At 44.6% G+C, this 23641-nt stretch overlaps 1 protein-coding gene and 1 pseudogene across 2 annotated transcripts in view; one reads left to right on the top strand and one right to left on the bottom strand.

Annotated features, from left to right (window-relative positions):
* plpp1a (phospholipid phosphatase 1a) overlaps positions 1–23641 on the top strand; it is a 120888-nt gene that overhangs the window by 45551 nt on the left and 51696 nt on the right. The window contains exon 2 of one of the 2 annotated variants that reach the window (XM_068033053.1): positions 5246–5400. The exons of the other annotated variant lie outside the window; for it this stretch is intronic. Within the exon in view, the coding sequence (XP_067889154.1) occupies positions 5246–5400 (155 nt within the window). The remainder of the gene's footprint in view (positions 1–5245; positions 5401–23641) is intronic. 2 annotated transcript variants of the gene reach the window in all.
* Positions 17165–17273, bottom strand: LOC137377746 (U2 spliceosomal RNA; annotated as a pseudogene).

Genomic DNA, 23641 nt, shown 5'->3' with positions numbered 1-23641 from the left:
AGTGACAGTTTATCCTGTCTCTCAGAATAGATTCCAATAGTTTGCCTACTACTGAGGTTAGACTGACTGGCCTGTAATTATTCAGTCTGTCTTTCGCTCCCTTTTTAAACAGAAGTACAGTGTTAGCAATTCTCCAATCCTCCGGCACCACACCTGTATCCAGTGAGGACTGGAAAATGATGGTCAGACCTTCTGCTATTTCCTCTCTTGCTTCTTTTAACAGCCTAGGATACAATTCATCTGGCCCTGGTGATTTATCAACTTTCAAGGATGGTAATCCCATTAATACTTCCTCTCTCCCTATGTTTCACACATCCAATGCTTCACACTCCTCCTTAACTACAATATCTGCATCAACCCCCTCTTTTGTGAAGATAGATGCAAAGTATTCATTAAGAACCATACCAACATCTTCTGCCCCTACACATAGGTTACCTTTTTGGTCTTTTATGGGCTCTACTCTCTCCTTAGTTATCCTCTTACTCTTAATGTGTTGATAAAACATCTTTGAGTTCACCTTGATTTTGCTTGCCAATATTCTTTCATGCCCCCTCTTTGCTCTCCTAATTTCCTTTTTGATTTTAACCCTCCACTTTCTGTACTCCTCTCGGCTTTCTGTAGTATTGAGTTCCCGGTTTCGGACATAAGCTTTCCTTTTCTGCCTTATCTTATCCTGTAGGCTCCTTGACATCCATGGGGCTCTAGATTTGGCCGCCTCACCCTTTTTCTTTGTGGGAACATGTTTACTGTGAACTCCTTGAATCTCTCCTTTGAATGCCTCCCACTGTTTTGACACTGATTTACCTTCAAGTAGCTGTTTCCAGTCCACTTTCGTTAAATCACTCCTCAGTTTACTAAAATTGGCCTTGCCCCAATTGAGAACTCTAACTCCTGTTCTGTCTCTGTCCTTTTCCATAATTATGTTAAAACTAACCGAATTATGATCACTACCACAAAATGCTCTCCCACTGCCACCCCTTCCACCTGCCCATCTTCATTTCCTAAAACTAAGTCTAAAACTGCGCCCTCTCTTGTTGGACTTGCTACACACTGGGCAAAAATGTTCTCCTGAATGCACTTCAAGAATTCTGCTCCTTCAATTCCTTTCATGCTGAAGCTATCCCAATTAATATTAGGGTAGTTAAAATCCCCGACTATTACTGCCCTATTGTTCTTGGACTTTTCAGAGATTTGCCTACGTATCTGCTCTTCTATTCCCCTCTGACTGTTTGAGGGGTCTATAGTACATTCCCAGCAGTGTGATTGCCCTTTTTTTGTTCCTTAGCTCAATCCATATGGCCTCATTTGATGAACCTTCCAACATACAGCACAGTGGCGCAATGATTAGCACCGCAGCCTCACAGCTCCAGGGACCCGGGTTTGATTCTGGGGACTGCCTGTGTGGAGTTTGCAAGTTCTCCTTGTGACTGCATGGGTTTTTGCCGGGTGCTCCGGTTTCCTCTCACAGCCAAAGACTTGCAGGTTGATAGGTAAATTGGCCATTGTAAATTGCCCCTAGTGTGGGTAGGTGGTAGGGAATATGGGATTACTGCAGGGTTAGTATAAACAGGTGGTTGTTGGTCGGCACAGACTCGGTGGGCCGAAGGGCCTGTTTCAGTGCTGTATCTCTAAATAAAAATAAATAAATAAAATATCATCCATCCTCACAGCTGTAATAGTTTCCTTGACCAAAATTGCGACTGCCCCTCCTTTCTTATCCCCCTCCCTATCGCATCTGAAAACCCTTTAACCAGGAACATTGAGCTTCCATTCCTGTCCCTCCTTAAGCCATGTTTCTGTAATAGCTATGATATCATACTGCCAAGTGTCTATCTGTGCCCTCAGCTCATCTGTTTTATTTGCTATCCTCCTTGCATTGAAATAGATACCCTTGAGCACTGCTAAAGTCTTTTTTATTTTCTAACCTTTGTTTCCTCTGTCTTCCAGACTCATCCATTAACTTTCTGCCTCCCATTTTCATTTCTGATTTTGTCCCAACTGAATCTACCTTCAGGTCCCCATCCCCCTGCCCAACTAGTTTAAACCCTCCCCACTACTGAAAGGCGCACCACTGTCCAGTTAAGTGCCTAATTGGCACTTGATTCGGCGGTCCTCACACAGAAGGGACGACGTGGGTTTCTCAGCACTTTTTCCGGAGTTCGAGACCCCCGTCGCCCGGATAAAATCCCAACCCTGGAGTACTGTGTGCAGTTTTGGTTTCCATATTTAAGGAAGGATATACTTGGAGGTGGTACAGCGAAGATTCATTAGATTGGCGCCTGGGATGAGAGGGCTGTCCTGTGATGAGAGACTGAGTAAATTGGATCTATATTCTATGCAGCTTAGAAGAAAGGTGATCTCATTGAAACATACAAGATTCTGAAGGGGCTTGACAGGGTAGATACTGAGAGGTTGTTTTCCCTGACTGGAGAATCTAGAACAAGGGGCACACTCTCAGGATAAGGGGTCGATCATTTAAGACTGAGGTGAGGAGAAATTTCTTCTCTCAAAGGGTTGTGAATCTTTGGAATTCTCTATCCCATAGGGTTGTGAATATATATTGAAGGGTGAGATAGATTTTTGGTGTCTCAGGAAATCAAGGGAGATGGGGAATGGGTGGAAAAGTGGAGTTGAAGCTGAAAATCAACCAAGATCATATTGAATGGCAGAGCAGGCTCGAGATCGTGTGGTTTACTCCTGCTTCTGTTTCTTATATGTAATGAGAGACTAGTTTGGAGTAACATTACCAGAGGCTTTTAAATACGTCTTTCAGGCCCTCTTTTGTATTGCGTTGTACTAGGAAAGCAAGAAGGGGAAGTTAAATTGAGTAACTTTAAAATTCCCTTTAAGCGTGAGGCAGATACTATATCCTTTTATCTGGACGGTCCTGTGAACTGTGTTGTATCTCAACTTTATTTTGTATAGTTATCGATGGTACGTTTTCAGACTAAACTGGGGAATCCAGTAGATAGGTATTTAATAAAAGAGCCAGGCTTCTGAAAAACATGTTAATACTTCTCTGATCTATTTATACTGATGCCTGTTGATAATGATTAGATTAGATTAGAGATACAGCACTGAAACAGGCCCTTCGGCCCACCGAGTCTGTGCCGAACATCAACCACCCATTTATACTAATCCTACACTAATCCCATATTCCTACCAAACATCCCCACCTGTCCCTATATTTCCCTACCACCTACCTATACTAGTGACAATTTATAATGGCCAATTTACCTATCAACCTGCAAGTCTTTTGGCTTGTGGGAGGAAACCGGAGCACCCGGAGAAAACCCACGCAGACACAGGGAGAACTTGCAAACTCCACACAGGCAGTACCCGGAATCGTACCCGGGTCCCTGGAGCTGTGAGGCTGCGGTGCTAACCACTGCGCCACTGTGCCGCCCTAATAATAATAAAGGAAGAAATGATTCGCCAAAAAGATATCATCTAAATAGCAGCCTGAGACTCATCATGAAAACTGAAATTCTTTACACAATCTTAATACTGCAGTAATTCATTTAAGTTTATGTTCAGGAAAAAACAGATTTCGAACTCAGAACAAAGCGAATATGCCGCCACTTATTTTGCAACATACTCAGGATTCCTGATTCGAAGCCTATTTGGCACAAATATATCCACGAACATATATTGCTATTGAACACAACTTTTAATTTCCATCCTTCTCTCACCTTCACATGCTCCATCTCTGACACTTCCCTTGCCTTCCTAGACTTCTCTGTCTCCATTTCTGGGGATAGGCTGTCTACTAATATTCATTATAAGCCCACCGACTCCCACAGCTACCTCGACTACACTTCTTCACACCCTGCCTCCTGTATGGACTCCATTCCATTCTCCCAGTTTCTCCGTCGCCGATGCATCTGCTCTGATGATGCAACCTTCCACAACAGCGCTTCTGATATGTCTTCCTTTATCCTCAACCGTGGATTTGCCCCACTGTGGTTGACAGGGCCCTGGACTGTGCCCAACCCATTTTCCGCGCTTCTGCCCTCACCCCTTCCCCTCCCTCCCAGAACTGCGACAGGGTTCCCCTTGTCCTCACTTTCCACCCCACCAGTCTCCACATCCAAAGGATCATGCTCTGCCATTTCTAGCACCTCCACTGTGATGCCACCACCAAACAATTTCTCCCCTGCCCTCCCCGTCAGCATTCCGAAGGGATTGTTCCCTCTGCGACACCCTGGTCCACTCCTCCATCACCCCCACGACCTCGTCCCCTTCCCATGGCAACTTCCCATGCAATCGCAGGATGTGTAACACCTGCCCCTTTACTTCTTCTCTCCTCACTATCCAAGGTCCCAAACACTCCTTCCAGGTGAAGCAGTGATTTACTTGTACTTCGTTTAATTTAGTATACTGTATTCGCTGCTCACAATGTGGTCTCCTCTACACTGGGGAGACCAAACGCAGAATAGGTGACCACTTTGTGGAACACCTCCGCTCAGTCTGAAAGCATGACCCCGAGCTTCCTGTTGCTAGCCATTTTACTTTGCCACCCTGCTCTCACACCCATATTTCTGTCTTCTGCATGTTGCAGCGTTCCAGTGAAGCTCAACGCAAGCTTGAGGAACAGCACCTCATCTTCGGATTAGGCACTCTACAGCCCTCTGGATTCTGTTGAGTTTAACAACTTCAGAACATGACTGCCATTTTGATTTTCTTTTTTTTACCATGTGCCAGTCTCAAGCTTGTTTTTCATGTTTTTGATTTCGGACAGTGCTGTTCATTATTCTGCCATTAACTCTCTCTGTACAAATGCTTTGTCTTTTACTGCAGCTATTACCACTCCCTTTGCCCTTTGTTCCATTACATTGTTGTCATTTAATCTCTCCTGCCCTCTACCCTATCAGTGATCCTTCTTTTTGTTGTTCTTCCTCCCTCCCCCCTTTCACTTGCTCAAAGCCTAATTTCTAATCTTTGCTAGTTCTGATGAAAGGTCACAGATCTGAAATGTTAACCCTGTTTCTCTCTCCACAGATGCTACCAGACCTGCTGTGTCTTTCCAGCACTTCTGTTTTTATTTGTAATTTGAGTGTTCTGTGTCAGCAAGTGAAAACATATAAAACCATATCCTTAATGTTAATTCAGAATTGATTCAAAATCTGGCAAGTGGACTGTTTTGTAGTTTGAATTTCTTGGAAATAAGATTCATGATAGTTATATACTGTTGTAAAGTTGTCAATTTAAGGTGCACTTAAAGCTCTTCTTTCCCTCCCTACAGCTGGTATGCCATTGGGTGTTCTAAATTGGGTCAAAATAAAACCATATCAAAGAGGTTTTTACTGTGATGATGAAACCATCAAGTACTCATTCAGCAACAGTACCGTCACTTCCACTGTCCTGTATACAGTGGGGTTTTCACTGCCCATATCAGCTGTAAGTAGCACAGACAATCCGTGGAGCAGTTGGGGCTCCCCCTAAAAATCTTGGTATTGGTATGATCAAGGAGTAACGGGGAGAGATACAAACATTATGCTGACTTGCAGTTACTGGTTTAATTATCATGAAACCTGCTTTATTGTTCCATTCCATGTTTTCTTCATCAATTTTCATCTAGAGTTAGCCAAATGCACGTTTTAAAATGAATCATAAAACGTTAAGTATGGGTTTCTACTAATGCTGGATTTCAGCCCATCGCTGCTAAATAAACAGAAATACTGCACAGTCAGCATTACCAATATTGGGCTATGGGGAGATTGCAGAGCTGCAGGGTTAGTTTGTGGATCGCTCTCAAAGAGCCAGCACAGACTCAACAATGGGTCAACTGATGGCCTTCTGTGCTATAAACATGGTATGTGTAATGTGACTAGTGGTTTTGGGGGTCAGGTAATAGCTAACGGATTAATTAAAATATGATTATTTTAAAAGTAAGGTTTTGTCTATTTTACAGTTGCATGCGCCTGGCTACCAACTGTTCTATTTTGGCTGTGAATCCTTTGATCTTGTGGACGTTTCAACAGCTGCACATTCAGGAGCTCGCTTCTCTAGCTTATTATTTTTATGCAGTTGTGTGTGCTAAATTATTACTACAGCTAATCATCTTTGCTTTTTCTGATTCTTTCAGCCTTTTCTTGTACTCTTCCAGTTTGTAATGTCAACTAGTCCCGAACAGGATTATCTCCTGAGCTGAACCTTCAAGATCCTTCTACTGAGAATATACAGTTGTTAATAGGCACTGGGAAGGAGCAGTGTGGCCCCAGCTCCAGCACTTGAACAGTGCTGATCAATTCAAGAGTCAGAAGTTTAGATCTCAGCCTCCTCCTTGCCCTCATCTTTGTCACTTCTCAGCCAGAACCATCTGTGTTGCTGGAGCATTCCAAACGCAAGGGCAGAAATGCTGATTGGGTCAGGATTGAGCAGAGGGGTAATGCTCCTGCCAGACAGTTATAGAGTGGCATTGACTGCAGCTGTTGCAAAGTTGGCATGCCCTCCTTGTTGAGTGAAAAGTCATGGTAGCAGGGGGAAATAATGAAGCCCTGAACTACAGTAAAACTGAGGACACATGGCTCTTCCCACCAGCAACCCCCCCCCCCCCCAAAAAAAACGGGCCCACAGGATGCATTTCTGTGTCAAACTGATAACACAGCACTTGAGTGCAGTTTGAAGGTGTCTGAGAATGAGAGACTAGCAACAGGGAAGAACGTTATGAACAGTGTAATCCCGGAGTAACTTTATTTACCCTATGATTAACAGAATGGTTGCAGCTGACATTCAAATAAGATCCACAGACATGAACGAGTGGTGCTCAGAGTACAGTGGGTGGCTTTCATTTGCACTTTGGAGACTGTAGCTACATTTCAGATAAAAGAAAACTAAAAGGAAGTGCCTTCAGGTTGCTCCAGAGCTCCATGGATTAAGAACTGTTTCATGGACTAATGTCATTGTATACTTAGAGTACTCGGTGTCACTTATAGAAGATTATTTTTAATGTAGGAATTGCGTGCATTGTTGGCAGGGATGTTCAGTGCTCACAGTTACTCTTGCATGCACACATACGGCTGATTGCTTGTGGTGTTAAGTCATGCTACAGTATAAGCAGGATGCACACCTTTGAAAAAAAAAATCCCATTCATTTAAATGGGCAACTTCATCCAGATTGATGCTACTTTGCTTCAATGCGTGGTGGTGAAAATTAGTTTGACCCAGTTCACTTGGTACTGAGAATAGTGTGAAGTGGATGTCCTAGTTTACAGCCATTTGTTAGCAAATGATCAAGAAAAACTTGTTGAACTGGATGACCACATTATTGTTTTGATGTTGGAGGAAGAAATAACCTTACCTTCAGAGTTCCCAATGAGGTGCTAGAAGCGTTGCTTTCAGTCAGAGGAACTGTGATTAATCTTTATATCTCCTGACTTCTCATTTAGGTATTCCTCTATAGCTGTAGCTAAAATATAGCATAGGTGCTGTCATCTGTGAAAACTGTAACTGCTACGCAGTGACTTTAGTGCCACAGTATGATTGCAGATTCTTAGATTTTATTGCTGCCATAAAACCCTCTTCTAGAAACTGTGCTGTTGTATTAATTTTAAGTTTGACAGGCAGACACCAGGTCTTATGGGGTTGTCTGTATGTTGTATGTGGGGATGGAAGTCTAGAGGCAATGTGGTGTTAAGTCATGCTACAGTATAAGCAGGATGAACACCTAGAGGCAATGGCCCAATATTGTTTTCTGTAGACTTCACATGGAGAATATATTTTTTCTTTGTCCTAGCCAGCAATGTCCACATCCCACGAACGAATAAAAAATACTCCGTGTGAAGTCTACAGAAAGGAAAATTGGTCCGTTGACTCACTACCGCCAGTCTTCCACCCCAATTCGAGTTGAAAGTTATATGATTTTTGAACTCTGTTTTAATCCCGGAATTTGCATATATAAAATTCATTAACATGATCTTCATTGTCATATGAGTGTATCTTACAATCTTCAGAAGGAAAGCCTTTGATTACTTTGATTTGCTTAGTAAAGAAGCGCTTTAGGTATTATATATGTTAAAGGTGCTATATAAATGCAAGTTATTATTGTTCCAAATATGAAGCTGTTCCTCCTGCTCTTCCCTCTTTCCCGAACTTATGCTAAAGTATATTCTGCAGCTGCAACCAACTCTTTGAATAATTCACAGAAGGAGTCATTCTTCAGGGTGAGCATAGATAGTGTTTAAAACAAAGCCCCACCATAATGGACAGTATAATTGAATTCTATCCTGTCCTATCCCAAAATATATTTTCAAACAGAAGTGACTGGATAGTAATTAGGAAACTTGTTTCCCTCTTCTTAAAGTGTGTTAGGGTAGGGGTAAAAAAAATGCACACACTCATTTTAGATAGTATAATACTCTTTATTGGAATTTCAGGGATCAGAGCAAGAACTCAGGTGCTTTTCTCCTGTTTTGTCAGAGACATTGAGGCCGGTTATGGTACCAATTGCCCGAGTGGCTGAAATTAGCTAACTCAACACAGAACAGGAATCAAATTTGAGACTTTGACATTTTGGATTGTTTAATTCCATACTACTGGGCAGCTACCCAATAAAGACATCAAGGAGCTCCTGGACAGAGCTAATTAATCAATAAACTGTGGAAGTGATTACTTTGAAGTTGGTAATGCCACTCCTTAACTCCATTTGTTCTGTACTTTGTCCTGTTCCATAGAGAAATAAAAACCATCTTTGTTACTGATACAGATCTTTCTAGGACTTGGTTATGGTTTAACATGAATTCAATTCATAAAAATCTGGAATTAAAAGCTAGTCTAATGGTAACTATGAAATTGTCAATTGTTGTAAAAACCCATCTGTTTCATGAATGTCCTTTAGGAAAGGAAATCTGCCATCCTTACCTGGTCTGGCCTACATGTGACTCTATACCCACAACAATGTGGTTGACTCTTAAATGCCCTCTGAAATGGCCTAGCAAACCACTCAGTTCAAGGGCAATTAGGGATGGGCAATAAACACTGGCCACATCCCATGAACAAATAAAAATTAGATGGTCTACATCTTGCATTTTTTAATTTGCTGGTTAGCTTGGTGATCTGAATTAAACTGGAGTCAACAGTGGGAGTTTTGTGACTTTTCACAAATTCAGGAATATTTTTGTCGTTAACTTATGTGCAGTTGAAGTTTTGTGTTTTTATTTAAGATTGGTGTGAAAATTTAACAACCTTCACTGCACATTGAATTAGTGAGTTTCAGAAAATATTGCTTATTCTCCCTTTCTCAACATATTTGCTTGGTTTGTGCCTTTGCAACACTCTTCCCATTAACCACCACATTTGTGCCTTCTTCTGGGTTAGTGGAGCAGGATTATCCATTCAGTGGACGCTCTTGAATTATGTGTGAAATGGTCACCTCTGCTCCCAACGTAACTACAAGCATTTCTGATGTAAACGCCCATGTTGGGAACCCAAGTTGGGTGGAGCATGACTCATGCTAGGTCAGGGGTCAGCAGCCTTTTTTTACCTGAAGAGCGTTTTTTTTTAAATTGCTGGAAATAAAATCTATTGGGAGCTGCTACAAGATGAAATTTCGGTATTTCTAGACCTAGTAACATTCTGGTGAATCTGCGCTGCACGCCTTCCAAGGCCAGTATATCCTTTCTAAGGTGTGGTGTCCAGAACTGCACACAGTACTCCAGATGAATAGGATCGGTTGCCTTACTCACTCATATTGTCTAACCTCACTGTTGCAAGTTTTAGGTCTGCTTTAGGTTCTATCTCAATACAGTGGGGCTGGGTCACTGCCATAAGTAGTCAGAGTGCCTATGTTTTGGAATGTGCCCATATGGTGCATATCTAATATATGTTAAAGTAACCCAGGGCGTAACAACAGAAACCACTTTGTGATCTGAACTGAATAAAGCGTCTTTTGCGCATGCTTTGATCTTTTGGAAATCATAGAAATAATTAGTGAGTAGAGGCTCCGTACAATACTGGTTCAGGTAACTAACTGGACCTTACAGGCCTCCCTCTCAGCAGACCTCACGAACTGACCTTTCAGCGTGTGGTTTTTGTCCTCTTTTTTTCCCTAAGCTTGCCTCTTGACCCCTTCCCTCTGTCCAGCGGTTCTCCAGAAGAGCTGCTAATCAAGCCCCCACTTTACCTTCCCCTTTGAAACTATCTTCATGCAAAGTGCAACAGGAGGGATAAAAGTAAAAAGATACATTTTCCCTGCAGTATGAATGTTTGCTGAGAGCACCTGAGTTGAGCTAGCAATTCCCTAATTGTTCCCAATTGTCGTGCATAATTGATCCATTAACTTATCAAGAGGTAGGCCATTTAAGACTGAGAAGAGGAGGAATTTCTTCACTCAGAGGGTGGTGAATCTTTGGAATTTTCTACTGCAGAGCTCTGTGGAGGCTGAGTCATTGAGCATATTCAAGACAGAGATCGATAGATATCTAGATATTAAAGATATCCAGGTGTACGGGGATAGTGCAGGAAAATGGTGTTGAGGTAGAAGATCAGCCATGGTCTAGTTGAATTGCGGAGCAGGTTCGAGGGGCTGAATGGTTTACTCCTGCACCTATTTCCTATGTTAATCCCTTTTATTCCGTGCTGGAGGAGGATTTTTAACCACGGTGACCTCCCTTTTAAAATGAAATTAACACTTCAACATCAATCATATCCAAGTCCTTTCTGCAAAGAAAAAAAAGATGAAAAATCTCAAAACGTTACAATCATGAGGAACGGCTACTTGGACAAGATACAGGAGAGCTGTGAGCAGCTGTGCACCACACCCAAGCACAGTTCAACATCTTCGAGAGGGGGGAGAGGAAAAAATTTGGGGGAAAATTGCCCCAACTCCACCCCTAAACATAATACACAAAATGATATCTGAAAGTTCAGAAATCACTTACCTGATCTCAAATATTATGTAGGATGTATTACCAAAACACCGAGAAACTGATACTGGCAAAATAGTGGACAGAAGAATATCTTGATTATTAAGCAATTGGCCACTAACATAGACAATGGTAATTTCTAGGCTGAAGGAATGAGTAAGATACTAGTTTGCAGATTGCACTCCGTTAGTAAATCTTTCACTGAACCGATTTGACAGTTAGGCAGTAATGCAAGCTGTCAGAATCACAAGGACTCATTTTCAATGGAATAAAAGATCGTATAGGTTTTTTTTTAAAATCATAGTTTCTTGGGCTAGGTGTAAACCAGACTAACATTGTGTTTGGAAATGTTTCAGGCAATTACCAGATCATGAAAAAGTTATCAGTTAACAACAGTTCCTGCAATCTGAGAACAATATGGCACAAGTGGAGTTTCTACCCCACGTGGTTCTGAATGTAATTCGTGATTTTGATAATGTTGAAGGTGGAACTGTTCAAGTTGAATTCTCCTTGTCCTGAGTATTCCACCAGATTTTATAACATGATAGACGGTTCACTTAGCAGCACTCTTGCACAGGGGTTTTGAATCCACGCTCTGCTTGAGCATATAATCTAGGCTGATACTCCCATTTAGTACTGACGGAGCACTGCATAGTTGGAGGTGCAATCGTTCAGAGCTGTTAAACCAAGGCCTCTTCTGCCTATTCTGTTGGTTGAAGTGAACTTGGACAATATTCCTTCCTCAACCAACAGCACCAAAAATCAGATTAAGTGGTCATTCATCTCACTGCTGTTTATGGGATCTTACATTGTGCAAAATGGTTGTATTTCCTACATAACATTGGTGACTACATTTCATTCATTGTCTGCAAAGTGCTTTGAGACGTTTTCTGAAAATTGTGATAAGATTCTTTATTTTATTTGCCCTCGCTTGAAATCCGAACGGTGTCAGATACACATAAATACAGATGTGTACACAAAACAGAAAATAATTTGCATAGATGGAGCATCTTTCAAATTCCCAGGACATCCAAAGTGCTTCACTGGCAATTAAGTACTTGTAAAGTGTAGTCACTGTTTTTTTTTATTTCCAAAATATACTTTATTCATAAAAATCTGTAAAACTTACATTGCCAAACAGTTTCCAAACAGCACCAAAAAATACAAACATTGCAAGGGTGATCAGTTTCCTTCAATCCTGTCATGAGTTTCTTCCCAACCCTTCTGTTTCACAATTGTCATGTCAATTACAGTTTTACATTTACAGCAATTGAGAATATTAACGATACAGTTCGAGGGGTTTCCCATTGATCCAGCCCCTCAGTCCAGCTTGGTGGGGGAACCTTACACTGTGGTCTTTCCCCATTGAGCCTTTGCTGCAGCTGCCCCAAGCTTTAGTGCGTCCCTCAGCACGTAGTCCTGGACCTTGGAATGTGCCAGTCTGCAACATTCGGTGGTGGACAACTCTTTGCGCTGGAAGACCAGCAAGTTTCGGGCAGACCAAAGGGCGTCTTTCACCGAATTGACAGCCCTCCAGCAGCAGTTGATGTTTGTCTCGGTGTGCGTCCCTGGGAACAGCCCGTAGAGCACAGACTCCTGTGTTACAGAGCTGCTTGGGATGAACCTTGACAAAAACCACTGCATCTCTTTCCACACCTGCTTTGCAAAGGCACATTCCAGGAGGAGGTGGGCGACCGTCTCTTCCCCACCACAGCCAACGCGGGGGCACTGTGCGGAGGGGGCGAGACTTCGGGTGTGCATGAAGGATCTGACGGGGAGGGCCCTTCTCACCACCAGCCAAGCTACGTCTTGGTGCTTGTTTGAAAGTTCTGGTGATGAGGCATTCCGCCAAATGACTTTGACGGTCTGCTCGGGGAACCATCCGACAGGATCCACCGTTTCCTTTTCCCGTAGGGCCTTGAGGACATTCCGTGCAGACCACTGCCTGATGGACCGGTGGTCAAAGGTGTTTTTCCGCAGAAACTGCTCCACGAAGGATAGGTGGTACGGCGCCGCCCAACTGCATGGTGCGTTCCGTGGCAATGTGACCAGGCCCATCCTTCGCAACACCGGGGACAGATAGAACCTCAGCACGTAGTGACACTTGGAGTTTGCGTACTGGGGATCTACACATAGCTTGATGCAGCCGCACACGAAGGTGGTCATCAGGATGAGGGCCACGTTGGGTACATTTTTCCCGCCCATGTCCAGAGATTTGAACATCGTGTCCCTCCGGACCCGGTCCATTTTAGATCCCCAGACGAAGCGGAAAATGGCTCGAGTGACTGCCACCGCGCAGGAGTGGGGTATGGGCCAGACCTGCGCCACGTAGAGCAACAACGTGAGCGCCTCGCACCTGATGACCAGGTTCTTACCCACAATGGAGAGAGATCGCTGCCCCCACATGCCCAACTTTTGTCGTACCTTGGCTACTCGCTCCTCCCATGTCTTGGTGCACGCCCCGGCCCTTCCGAACCATATCCCCAGCACCTTCAGGTAATCTGACCTGAGGGTGAAGGGGACAAAGGATCGGTCAGCCCAGTTCCCAAAGAACATGGCCTCGCTCTTGCCGTGGTTAACTTTGGCTCCCGAGGCCAGTTCGAACTGGTCGCAGATGCTCATCAGTCTGCGCACGGACAGCGGATCCGAGCAGAAGACGGCGACATCATCCATGTACAGGGAGGTTTTGACCTGAGTGCCTCCGCTGCCTGGGATTGTCACCCCTCTTATGCTCGCATCCTTCCTAATAGACTCAGCAAAGGGTTCAATACAGCAAACAAACAAGACCGGGGACAGAGGACAGCCCTGTCTGACTCCAGATTTGATCGGGAAACTTTCAGATTCCCACCCGTTGATTGACACTGCGCTACTGATGTTTGTGTAGAGCAGTTGGATCCAATTGCAGATTCCCTCCCCAAACCCCATTTTGGAAAGCACGTCCATCATGTAGGTGTGCGATATCCTGTCAAAAGCCTTCTCCTGGTCCAGGCTGATGAGGCAGGTGTCCACCCTCCTGTCCCGTACGTAGGCGATCGTATCCCTGAGTAGCGCGAGACTATCAGAGATCTTCCTGCCGGGTACAGTACAGGTCTGATCGGGGTGAATCACCAACTCCAGAGCAGACTTGACTCGACTGGCTATGACTTTGGACAGAATCTTGTAATCAACATTAAGCAGTGAGATGGGCCGCCAATTTCTGATTTCTGCCCTCTCCCCCTTCTGCTTGTAAATGAGGGTGATGATGCCTTTTCTCATGGATTCTGACATGCTGCCGGCCAGGAGCATACTCTCGTATACTTCCAGCAGGTCCGGGCCGATCCAGTCCCACAGGGCCGAATACAACTCAACCGGTAAGCCGTCGCTCCCGGGAGTTTTACTCGTCTCGAAAGACTGGACGGCCTTTGTCAGCTCGTCCAGAGTTAGCGGCTTGTCCAGTCTCTCCCTCCTGCTGTCATCTAAGACCTCTGTGATAGATGACAGGAAGGACTGGGAGGCTCTGCTGTCTGTGGGCTTCGCGTCATACAGCCCAGCATAAAAGGATTTGCTGATCCTTTGTATGTCGGACTGCGAAGACGTTTCCGAGCCATCTTCTTCCTTCAGGCTGCTGATAACAGAGCTCTCTCTGTGTACCTTTTGGAAGAAGTAATGTGAGCACGTCTCATCCTGCTCGATGGAGCAGACTCTGGACCGGAAGATGATCTTGGAGGCCTCCTTGGCAAAGAGCGAGGCCTGCTGGCTCTTCACCTCTTGGAGGTCCTCCTTGACCTCGACCCCCATTGACTGCAAGCGGAGTAGATTTTGCATAATTTTCTGGAGTCGGGACAGTTCCCTCTGTCTCTCTCTCGCCTTCTGAACACCTTTGTGGATGAAGAACCTCTTGATGTTCTCCTTAATCGCTTCCCACCAGTGAACTGGAGACTCAAAGAGGGGTTTCACGGTCCTCCAACCATTGTAATCCCTTTTGAGTTCCTCAACGTTCTCTGGGGTCAGCAGTGTCGCATTGAGCTTCCACGTCCCTCTGCCAACCCGCTGGTCGTCCTGTAAGTGACGGTCGGCCAGTAAGAGGCAGTGGTCGGAGAAGAACACCGGCTTGACGTCGGTGGATCCGACCGTGACAGCACGGGACACAAACAGGAAGTCAATCCTGGAACGGGCAGACCCGTCTGATCTTGACCATGTGTATCTGCGCTGCGCTCCATCTGCAGGTTTGCTGAAGACGTCGTGCAGTTTGGCATCCTTAACTGTTTCTATTAGGAATCTGGACGTAGCGTCCAGTTTGCTGTCGTCACTGCCGGATCGTCCAGCCGCATCGATGATGCAGTTGAAGTCACCGCCTAGGATGACCGGCCTGGACGTCGCCAGCAGCAGTGGGAGCTGCTGGAAGACGGTCAGCCGCTCGCTGCGTTGTACCGGGGCGTACACGTTGATCAACCGGAGCGGAGCGTTGTTGTACATCACGTCTGCTACGAGGAGGCGGCCGCCCACCACCTCCTTAACTTCGGAGATGGTGAAGTTACCTCCCCGCAGCAGAATACCCAGGCCGGAGGAACGGCAGTCATTACCCCCCGACCAGATCGATGGCCCGTGGGACCACCATCGCGACCACTGCCTGTAGGTGCTGAGGTGTGGTATTCCACACTCCTGCAGAAACAGTAGGTCAGCTTTGACCTTGGCAAGGTAATCCAAGGTTGAAACACATCGCGTAGTAGATTTAATGCTACGCACATTAATGGAAGCAATTCTTACACCCATTTTTTACTAAAAATTAGTTGTTGCTTCCCATACCATTTGTCCTCGCTAGTCCCAGTCCTTCCCCTTCGGGATGTTCCTGCATACCCATCGTGTGCGCAAGCAGTTTCACGTTGGTTGGGCTCAGAAACCCCTCCTGATTTTTCATGCAGGGTTTGTGCCGCTCGGGTGACATCGGGGGGGTCTTGTAGGCAGAGAGCATTGGGTTGTCCTCAGCTGCTTCCATCTGTTCCTCCTCGAAAACATCACAGCTCCCGGTCTCCCGGAGCTCAGGTGCGCCAGACGTGTCTTTGCTCCCGGTGTCCCGGAGCTGAGATGCGTTGGCCACGTCGTTACGTGTGGCGCTATGGGGTTGGGGCACGCCGGGCCCATCACAGCTTCCAGTGCCCGGGGGCTGGGATGCTTTATCATCCATCTCGGAGTTCTGCCGCCTCTTTTGAAGAGGCTGTCGTTCCAGCATTTCCCCGTCCAGTGAAGAGGAGTTGTTGCAGTCTGATTCAGAAGAGAGCCTCCTCTTGCCACTGGTTTGGGTGGTGGCTTTGGGATGTTTTTTCTTTGTGGTTTTCCTCTGGACCACTTGCCACTGACCTGTTTGTCCATCTGCTGCCTCCTCCTCCATTGATTCTGTCTGTGGAGGAGGGGTTTCCGGGCGCTGGGTAGGTGCTGGGTCGTTGGTTTCAGCCGCCTCCCCTTCCTTCTCTGGTTGAAGTTCCTCACTGCGGAGAAGGTTGCTGGTCTCCTTTCGAACAGCGGACGCCTTCGTCGAACCTTCTCCCGGCCTTTCCTTGGACCTTGCCGCCTGAGCATAGCTGAGGCAACGTTTGGGGCAGGTCTTGTAGAGATGGCCTGCCGCACCGCACAAGTTGCAACACTTTGTCTGCTTACAGTCCTTGGTCTGATGGCCTTCCTCCTTGCAGTTCTTGCAAACAACCGTGCTGCAGTTGGCTGCCATGTGACCAGATTTGCCACAGGTGCGGCAAACTCTGGGCTGCCCAGCGTAGACCAAGAAGCCTCGACTTCCCCCGATAGCGTAGCTGGAGGGAGGGTGGATGATGGCTCCACTGGGATCTACCTTCAAGGTCACCTTGACCTGCCGCTTGCTGGTCCAGATCCCAAAGGGGTCCTTGACATCAGTGCTGCTGCCGGCCACCTCGACGTACCTGGCGAGAAAGGTGAGTACATCCACCACCGGAACATGGGGGTTGTAGAGGTGAATCGTCACCACCCGGTCCCGTTGTGACGGAAGCGTGAAGAGCGGCTCCGCTGTGAGGATCGACAGTGGCGCCCGGTCCCCTTTCTCCTTGAACGCCTTCAGGAACTTGATGCATCCCGCCACGTTCCGGAACGTCACGTCGAAGTATCCACTGCTGGGGAAATCCTGCAGGCAGAAGACGTCCGTCGCTTGAAATCCACAGCAATCGAAGAGAATTTTCTTGATGAAGAAGGTGCGATCGACTGGTGCATCTCCTTCCTTGTCCTTCACGACCACCCGAACGGTGTTGCGCACTCCCTGGCCCGAAGCTCGAAAATTGGTTATAGCCATTTTACTCAAAGCTTCCCCAGGATCAAAAGGCAATGATCATGGTCTCTTCTCAATCAAATAAGCACTGATAAGAACAGATACTACACTTGATCTTAGCCAAAAGGCCGAGAAGCGAATATTGTAACTGTAGGAAACACTGCAGCCAACTGTGCAAAGGCAAAGTCTCACATGTAGCAGAGAGATAAATAACCAGGTTACCTATTTTAGTGATGTTGTTTGAGGGAAAAATATTGGCCAAATTGCTAGGAAAATCTCCTACTCTTAAATAGTGCCATGGAATCTTTTACCTCTACCTGAGAGGAAAAGTGGGACCTCGGTTCAACATTTCATCTGGAAGATGGCACCTGCAACTGTGCAGTACTCTCTCAATACTGCACTGGAGTTTCTGCCTACTGGTACTGGTAGTGGTAGGGAGTGAGGTGGTGAGGAGAGGAGAAGAAGCTAAACCAGATATTAAAAATGCTAGATGTATTGTAATATGTTTGTAAGAAATTTGGGGTGTGGTGGGGGGGGGGGGGGGGGGTGGAATTGGGGGTGCAGTGCAGGTTTGATTTCAAATCTCAATCCATTTAGTTTCCAATATGCAGCCGCTCTGGGAAGGTGTCCAAGGGATGCTGAGAGGAGAAGGTCAGAAGCAATTGCGAGGCACTCTCAATTGAGGATAGGACTGGGCGTCCTGTAGTAACTTCAACCCTCCTCTCACTCAGGATCAATGTAGTATGGAGGAACACTTTGTTTCAAAGGTTTGTCCAAAAATGCCATAATGTCTGCGTCATTCATTTTGTTACATTTAACCCCCTACTCCTTTTTAGCTTGAAAGATTTTGATCTTTGGCAATACTTGTTTGACCTTTCCTACGGTTTCTTAGCAAATGTTGCTGAGCTGACACTAATGCGAACTGTGAAGCAGTTTGAATTTACATTACTTTAAATACATGTTTGTGACAGAAAGCTTTAGTGGAATAACTATTAATTTCATTAGGAAATAGCTGGTTGTTAAGTGTGACAGTGCATCTGTTGGAGTGTAGCATTCCCAATCTCTGCTCATTACTCTCAGCTGCTGCCTTATGAGATAATTAACATGGTTGTCATTTTTGCCATTGGTTGAACTGCCCTGTTGCTACCCTATAATATATTTTAAAAAGACTATGCTTGTTGCAAAAAAGAGAGATCATATAACATACAATCCAAAAAAAAAGTGCAATTTCAAAAGCCATGGTTTGCCTACAGTATAAAAACCCCGACTCTTGTTGATTACTTTAAATCCTAATGTAGAAGGCTGGGTTTGCTTAACTCAATGATACTATTTATTACTGACCAATAGAAATCTTACTTCACTGAGAGCTTGGAAAATGCTGCCTTCACCATTAGACCTAAGTGCAAAGGGAAATCTGGGTCCTGGTTCCACCAAATGCAGTGCAGGAGAAATAATGTGTGTGTGGGACAATCTCTTTCTTCAGTGTTCTGGTGTTGGATCAGCTGTGATACTTGTTGGAAGACAGTAACTGCCTTGAGTTCTGCTAAGCTGCAAATTTTAGGAGAAAATGCTACCTTATATGCACGCTTATTTCTGCATCACCTACAGTGGTGAGGCAATGGACTAGGTGAAGAGAAGCAAGAAAACTTTCCTTTAATGACCCTTCCTGACATACACACGAACGTACGAATTATGAGCAGCAGTATGCCACTCGGCCCTTTGAGCCTGCTCCGCCATTCAATAAGTTCATGGCTGAACTGATTATTCCACATTTCCACCTATCCCCGATAACCTTCCACCCCCTTGCTTATCAAGACTCTATCTACCTCTGCCTTAAAAATATTCAAAGACTCTGCTTCCACCACCTTTTGAGGAAGAGAGTTCCAAAGACTCACGACCAAGAGAAAAAATTTCTCCTCATCTCTGTCTTAAATGGGGTACCCCTTATTTTTAAACAGTGACCCGTAGTTCTAGGTTCTCCCACAAGGGGAAACATCCTTTCCACATCCACCCTGTCAAGACACCTCAGGATCTTATATGTTTCAATCAATTCGCCTCTTTTCTAAATTCCAGTGGAAAAAAAACCTAGCCTGTCCAATCTTTCCTCGTAAGACAGCCCACCCATTCCAGGTATTAGTCTAGTAAACCTTCTCTGTACTGCCTCCAACGTATTTACATCCTTCCTTAAATAAGGAGACCAGTATTGTACGCAGTACTCCAGATGTGGTCTCACCAATGCCCTGTATAGCTGAAGCATAACTTCCCTTCTTTTGTATTCAATTCCCCTTGTGATAAATTATAACATTCTATTAGCTTTCCTAATTACATGTTGTACCTGCATACTAGCATTTTGCGATTCATGCGTTAGGACACCCGGATCCCTTTGCATCTCAGAGCTCTGCAATCTCTCACCATTTAGATGATGTGCTTCTTTTTTATTCTTCCTGACGTAGTGGACAATTTCACACTTTCCCACATTATATTCCATTTGACACATCTTTGCCCACTCACTTAACCTATCTATATCCCTTTGTAGACACCTTATGTCCTCTTCACAAGTTACTTTCCTACCTATCTTTGTGTCATCAGCAAATTTAGCAATCATACCTTCGGTCCCTTCATCCAAGTCATTTATATAAGTTGTAAAGAGTTGAGGCCCCAGCACAGATCCCTGTGGCAGACCACCTGTTACATCTTGCCAACCATAAAATGACCCATTTATGCCTGCTCTCTGTTTCCTGTTAGCGAGCCAATCTTCTATCCATGCCAGTATGTTACCCCCTACACCATGAGCTTTCATTTTCTGCAATAACCTTTGATGTGGCAGCTTATCAAATGGCTCTGGAAATCTAAGTACAGTACACCCGCTGGTTCCCCTTTATCCACAGCACATGTAACTCACTCAAAGAACTCCAATAAATTGTTTAAACATGATTTCCCTTTCACAAACCATGTTGACTCTGTCTGATTACCTTGAATTTTTCTAAATGCCCTGCTATAGCATCTTTAATAATAGCTTCTAACATTTTCGCTAAGACAGATGTTAAGCTAACTGGCCTGTAGTTTCCTGCTTTCTGTCTCCCTTTTTGAATAAAGGAGTCACATTCGCTATTTTCCAATCTAATGGAACCTTCCCTGAATCTAGGGAATTTTGGAAAATTAAAACTAACGCATCAACTATCTCACTAGCCACTTCTTTTAACACCCTAGGATGAAGTTCATCAGGACCTGGCGACTTGTCATCCTGCAGCTCCAACAATTTGTTCAGTACCACTTCCCTGGTGATTGTAATTTTCTTGAGTTCCTCCCTCCCTTCCATTTCCTGACTTACTGCTAATACTGGGATGCCACTTGTATTCTCAGTAGTGAAGACTGATGCAACATATCTGTTGAATTCATCTGCCATCTCCTTATTATCCATTATTAATTCCCCAGACTCACTTTCTATAGGACCAAGGCTCACTTTGTTAACTCTTTTTAAAATATCTATAAAAACTCTTACTATCTATCTTTATATTTCTAGCTAGCTTTCTCTCATAATCTAATTTTATCTTCCTTATCAATTTTTTAGTCATTCTTTGCTGTTTTTTATATTTTGTCCAATCTTCTCACCTGTCTCCCATCTTTGCAGAATTATAGGCTTTTTCTTTATGTTTGATACTATCTTTAACTGTTTTAGTTAATCACAGATGGTGGATCCCATCCTTGGAATTTTTCTTTCTCGTTGAAATGCATCTATTCTGTGTATTCTGAAACATCCCCTTAAATGTCTGCCACTGCATCTCTGTTGGCCTATCCCTTAACCTAATTTGCCAGTTCACTTTGGCTAGCTCTGCTTTCATGCCCTCATAATTGCCCTTATTTAAGTTTAAAATATTGGTCTTGGACCCACTCTTCTTTCCCTCAAACTGAATGTAAAATTCAAGCATATTATGATCGCTGCTACCCAGGGGCGCCTTAACATTAAATTAATCCTATCTCATTGCACAATACCAGGTCTAGTAAAGCCTGCTCTCTGGTTGGCTCCACAAAGTATTGTTTCAAGAAATTATCCCGAAAACTTTCTATGTACCCCTCATCTAGGCTACCTCTGCCCATCTGATTTTTCCAGTCTATATGTAAGTTAAAATCCCCCATAATTATCGCTGTACCTTTCTGACAAGCTGCCATTATTTCTTCCTTTATACCCCGTCCTACAGTGTGGTTAATGTTAAGTGGCCTGTACATCACTCCCACAAGTGATTTCTTGCCTTTATGATTTCTCATCTCTACCCAAACTGCTTCTACATCCTGGTCTCCTGAACTTAGGTCATCCCTCTCTATTGCGCCAATACCATCATTAATTAACAGAGCTACACCTCCACCTTTTCCTAGCTTTCTGTCCTTCCTAAATGCCATGTACGCTTCAATATTCAGGTACCAATCTATGTCATCCAGCAGCCATGACTCTGTAATGGCTATCAGATTGTACTTATTTATTTCTATTTGTGCTCTCAGTTCATCTGTTTTGTTTCAAATGCTACGTGCATTCAGATACAGAGCCTTTAGTTTTGTCCTTTTTATTATTTTTGTAACCTCTAGCCTTATCTGTTGATTTACTCTTAGATTTATATGCTCTGTCCCTTCCTGTCACAGTCTGTTTATCATTTCCCATATTAATACCTTTCTCTCTTGCTTTGTCTCAACTCCTTGATTCACCATATCTTCCCAAATTTGATCCCTTGTCCCCACTATTCAGTTTAAAACCCTCTCTACTTCCCTAGTTATCCGGCTTGCTAGAACACCGGCCCCAGTACGGTTCAGGTGTAGACCGTCCAGAGGTTATTACCTTTGAGGTTCTGCTTCTTAATTTGGCGCCTAGTTCCTCATACTGACTACGCGAACCTCTTTCCTCGTCCTGCCTATGTTGTTGGTACCTACATGGATCACGACAACTGGATCCTCCCCCTCCCACTGTAATTTCCTCCCAAGCTCTGAGCAGATGTCCTGAACCCTGGCACCGGGCAGGCAACACAGCCTTCTGGATTCTTGCTCTTTGCTGCAGAGAACAGTGTCAATCCCCCTAACTATACTGTCCCTTACTACCATTACATTATTTTCTTCTACCTCCACTTGAATGGCTTCCTGTACCATGGTGCCATAGTCAGATTGCTCATCCACCCTGCAGCCCCCACTCTCATCCAAACAAGCTGAAAGAACTTCAGACCTGTTGGACAATCGCAAAGGCTGAGGCTCCTGCACTCCTGCCCTCTGGGTCCCCTTACCTGCCTCAGCTGCAGCCACACTCTCCTGTCCCTGACCACTGACCAAATCAGGGATGTGACCACCTGCTGGTGTAAAATGCCCAGGTAACTTTCACCCTCCCTGATGTGTCGCAGTGCCTGCAGCTCGGACTCCAGTTCAATGACTCTGAGCCAAAACTCTTCGAGCCTCAAACACTTACTGCAGATGTGTTTGCCCCGGATCACACTGGCATCCAGGAGCTCCCACATGCTGCAGCCATGACACATCACCTGTCCTGCCATCCTTAATGTGTTTTAATTGACTACTTAATTATTTTATTCAATTATTTATTTTCTTTTCCTTTTTTACATATATTTTATTAAGCTTACCAGTAGTTCGTTTACTATTTTAGACGTTAGGATCAGAATGGACCTTAATCACTTACCAGATACTCACCAAACATTAGCCTCTTCCCAAACCAATCACCTACCTGCTTGCCTGTGATGTTTGATGCTATGTTTGATTTAAATTATATTAAAAGCTTACCTGTAAACTCACCCCGGTGGCTCTCGGTTTCCCTGCTCTCACTGTTGATTGTGACGTCACTCTGATGTCACTTTTCGATTTCTCCCTGCTCCGCTCCCGCCGTGTTCCTCTCTCTCTCTCACTCTGTCTGTCTCCAGTCTCGGACTCTGGGCTTTTGACGTGCTTTTTAAACCTCTGCTCCCGCCATGCTCTCTCTCTCTCTCTCTCACTCTGTCTGTCTCCGGTCTCTGACTCTGGGCTTTTGGCGGGTTTAAACCTCTGCTCCCGCCATGCTCTCTCTCTCTCTCTCTCTCTCTCTGTCTCCGGTCTCAGACTCTGGGCTTTTGACGTGCTTTTTAAACCTCTGCTCCCGCCATGCTCTCTCTCTCTCTCTCTCGCTCTGTCTGTCTCTGTCTGATGATGTCAATGTTACATGCTCAGAATTATAGTAGGGTAAGTTACAACACCAGACATACATGCCCACTAGAAAACGATGGTGGGTCCTGGTAACAATGGTAAAACCTGATTCCATTTATAGTTTGGCTGCAGAAATATAGTTTCAATATTTATTCACTGGGGAGAAATTCCAGGGTTTTCTTCTATAAGTAAGTCTCACAATCATTTTGGAGATATTTCTTACCATTTGGTAGTGGCTACTTATTTTTACTTTGTCCTCATTGCAAATGACCATTAACAGAACAAAAATGATGCAGTTTAGGATTTTTTAAAGAACAATCATTGAAGTTATTTTGTTAAATAG

The sequence above is a fragment of the Heterodontus francisci genome, chromosome 1 (genome assembly GCF_036365525.1).
Source record: "Heterodontus francisci isolate sHetFra1 chromosome 1, sHetFra1.hap1, whole genome shotgun sequence".
Classification (NCBI taxonomy): Eukaryota; Metazoa; Chordata; class Chondrichthyes; order Heterodontiformes; family Heterodontidae; genus Heterodontus; species Heterodontus francisci.
This window is presented reverse-complemented; position numbering and strand designations above follow the sequence as displayed.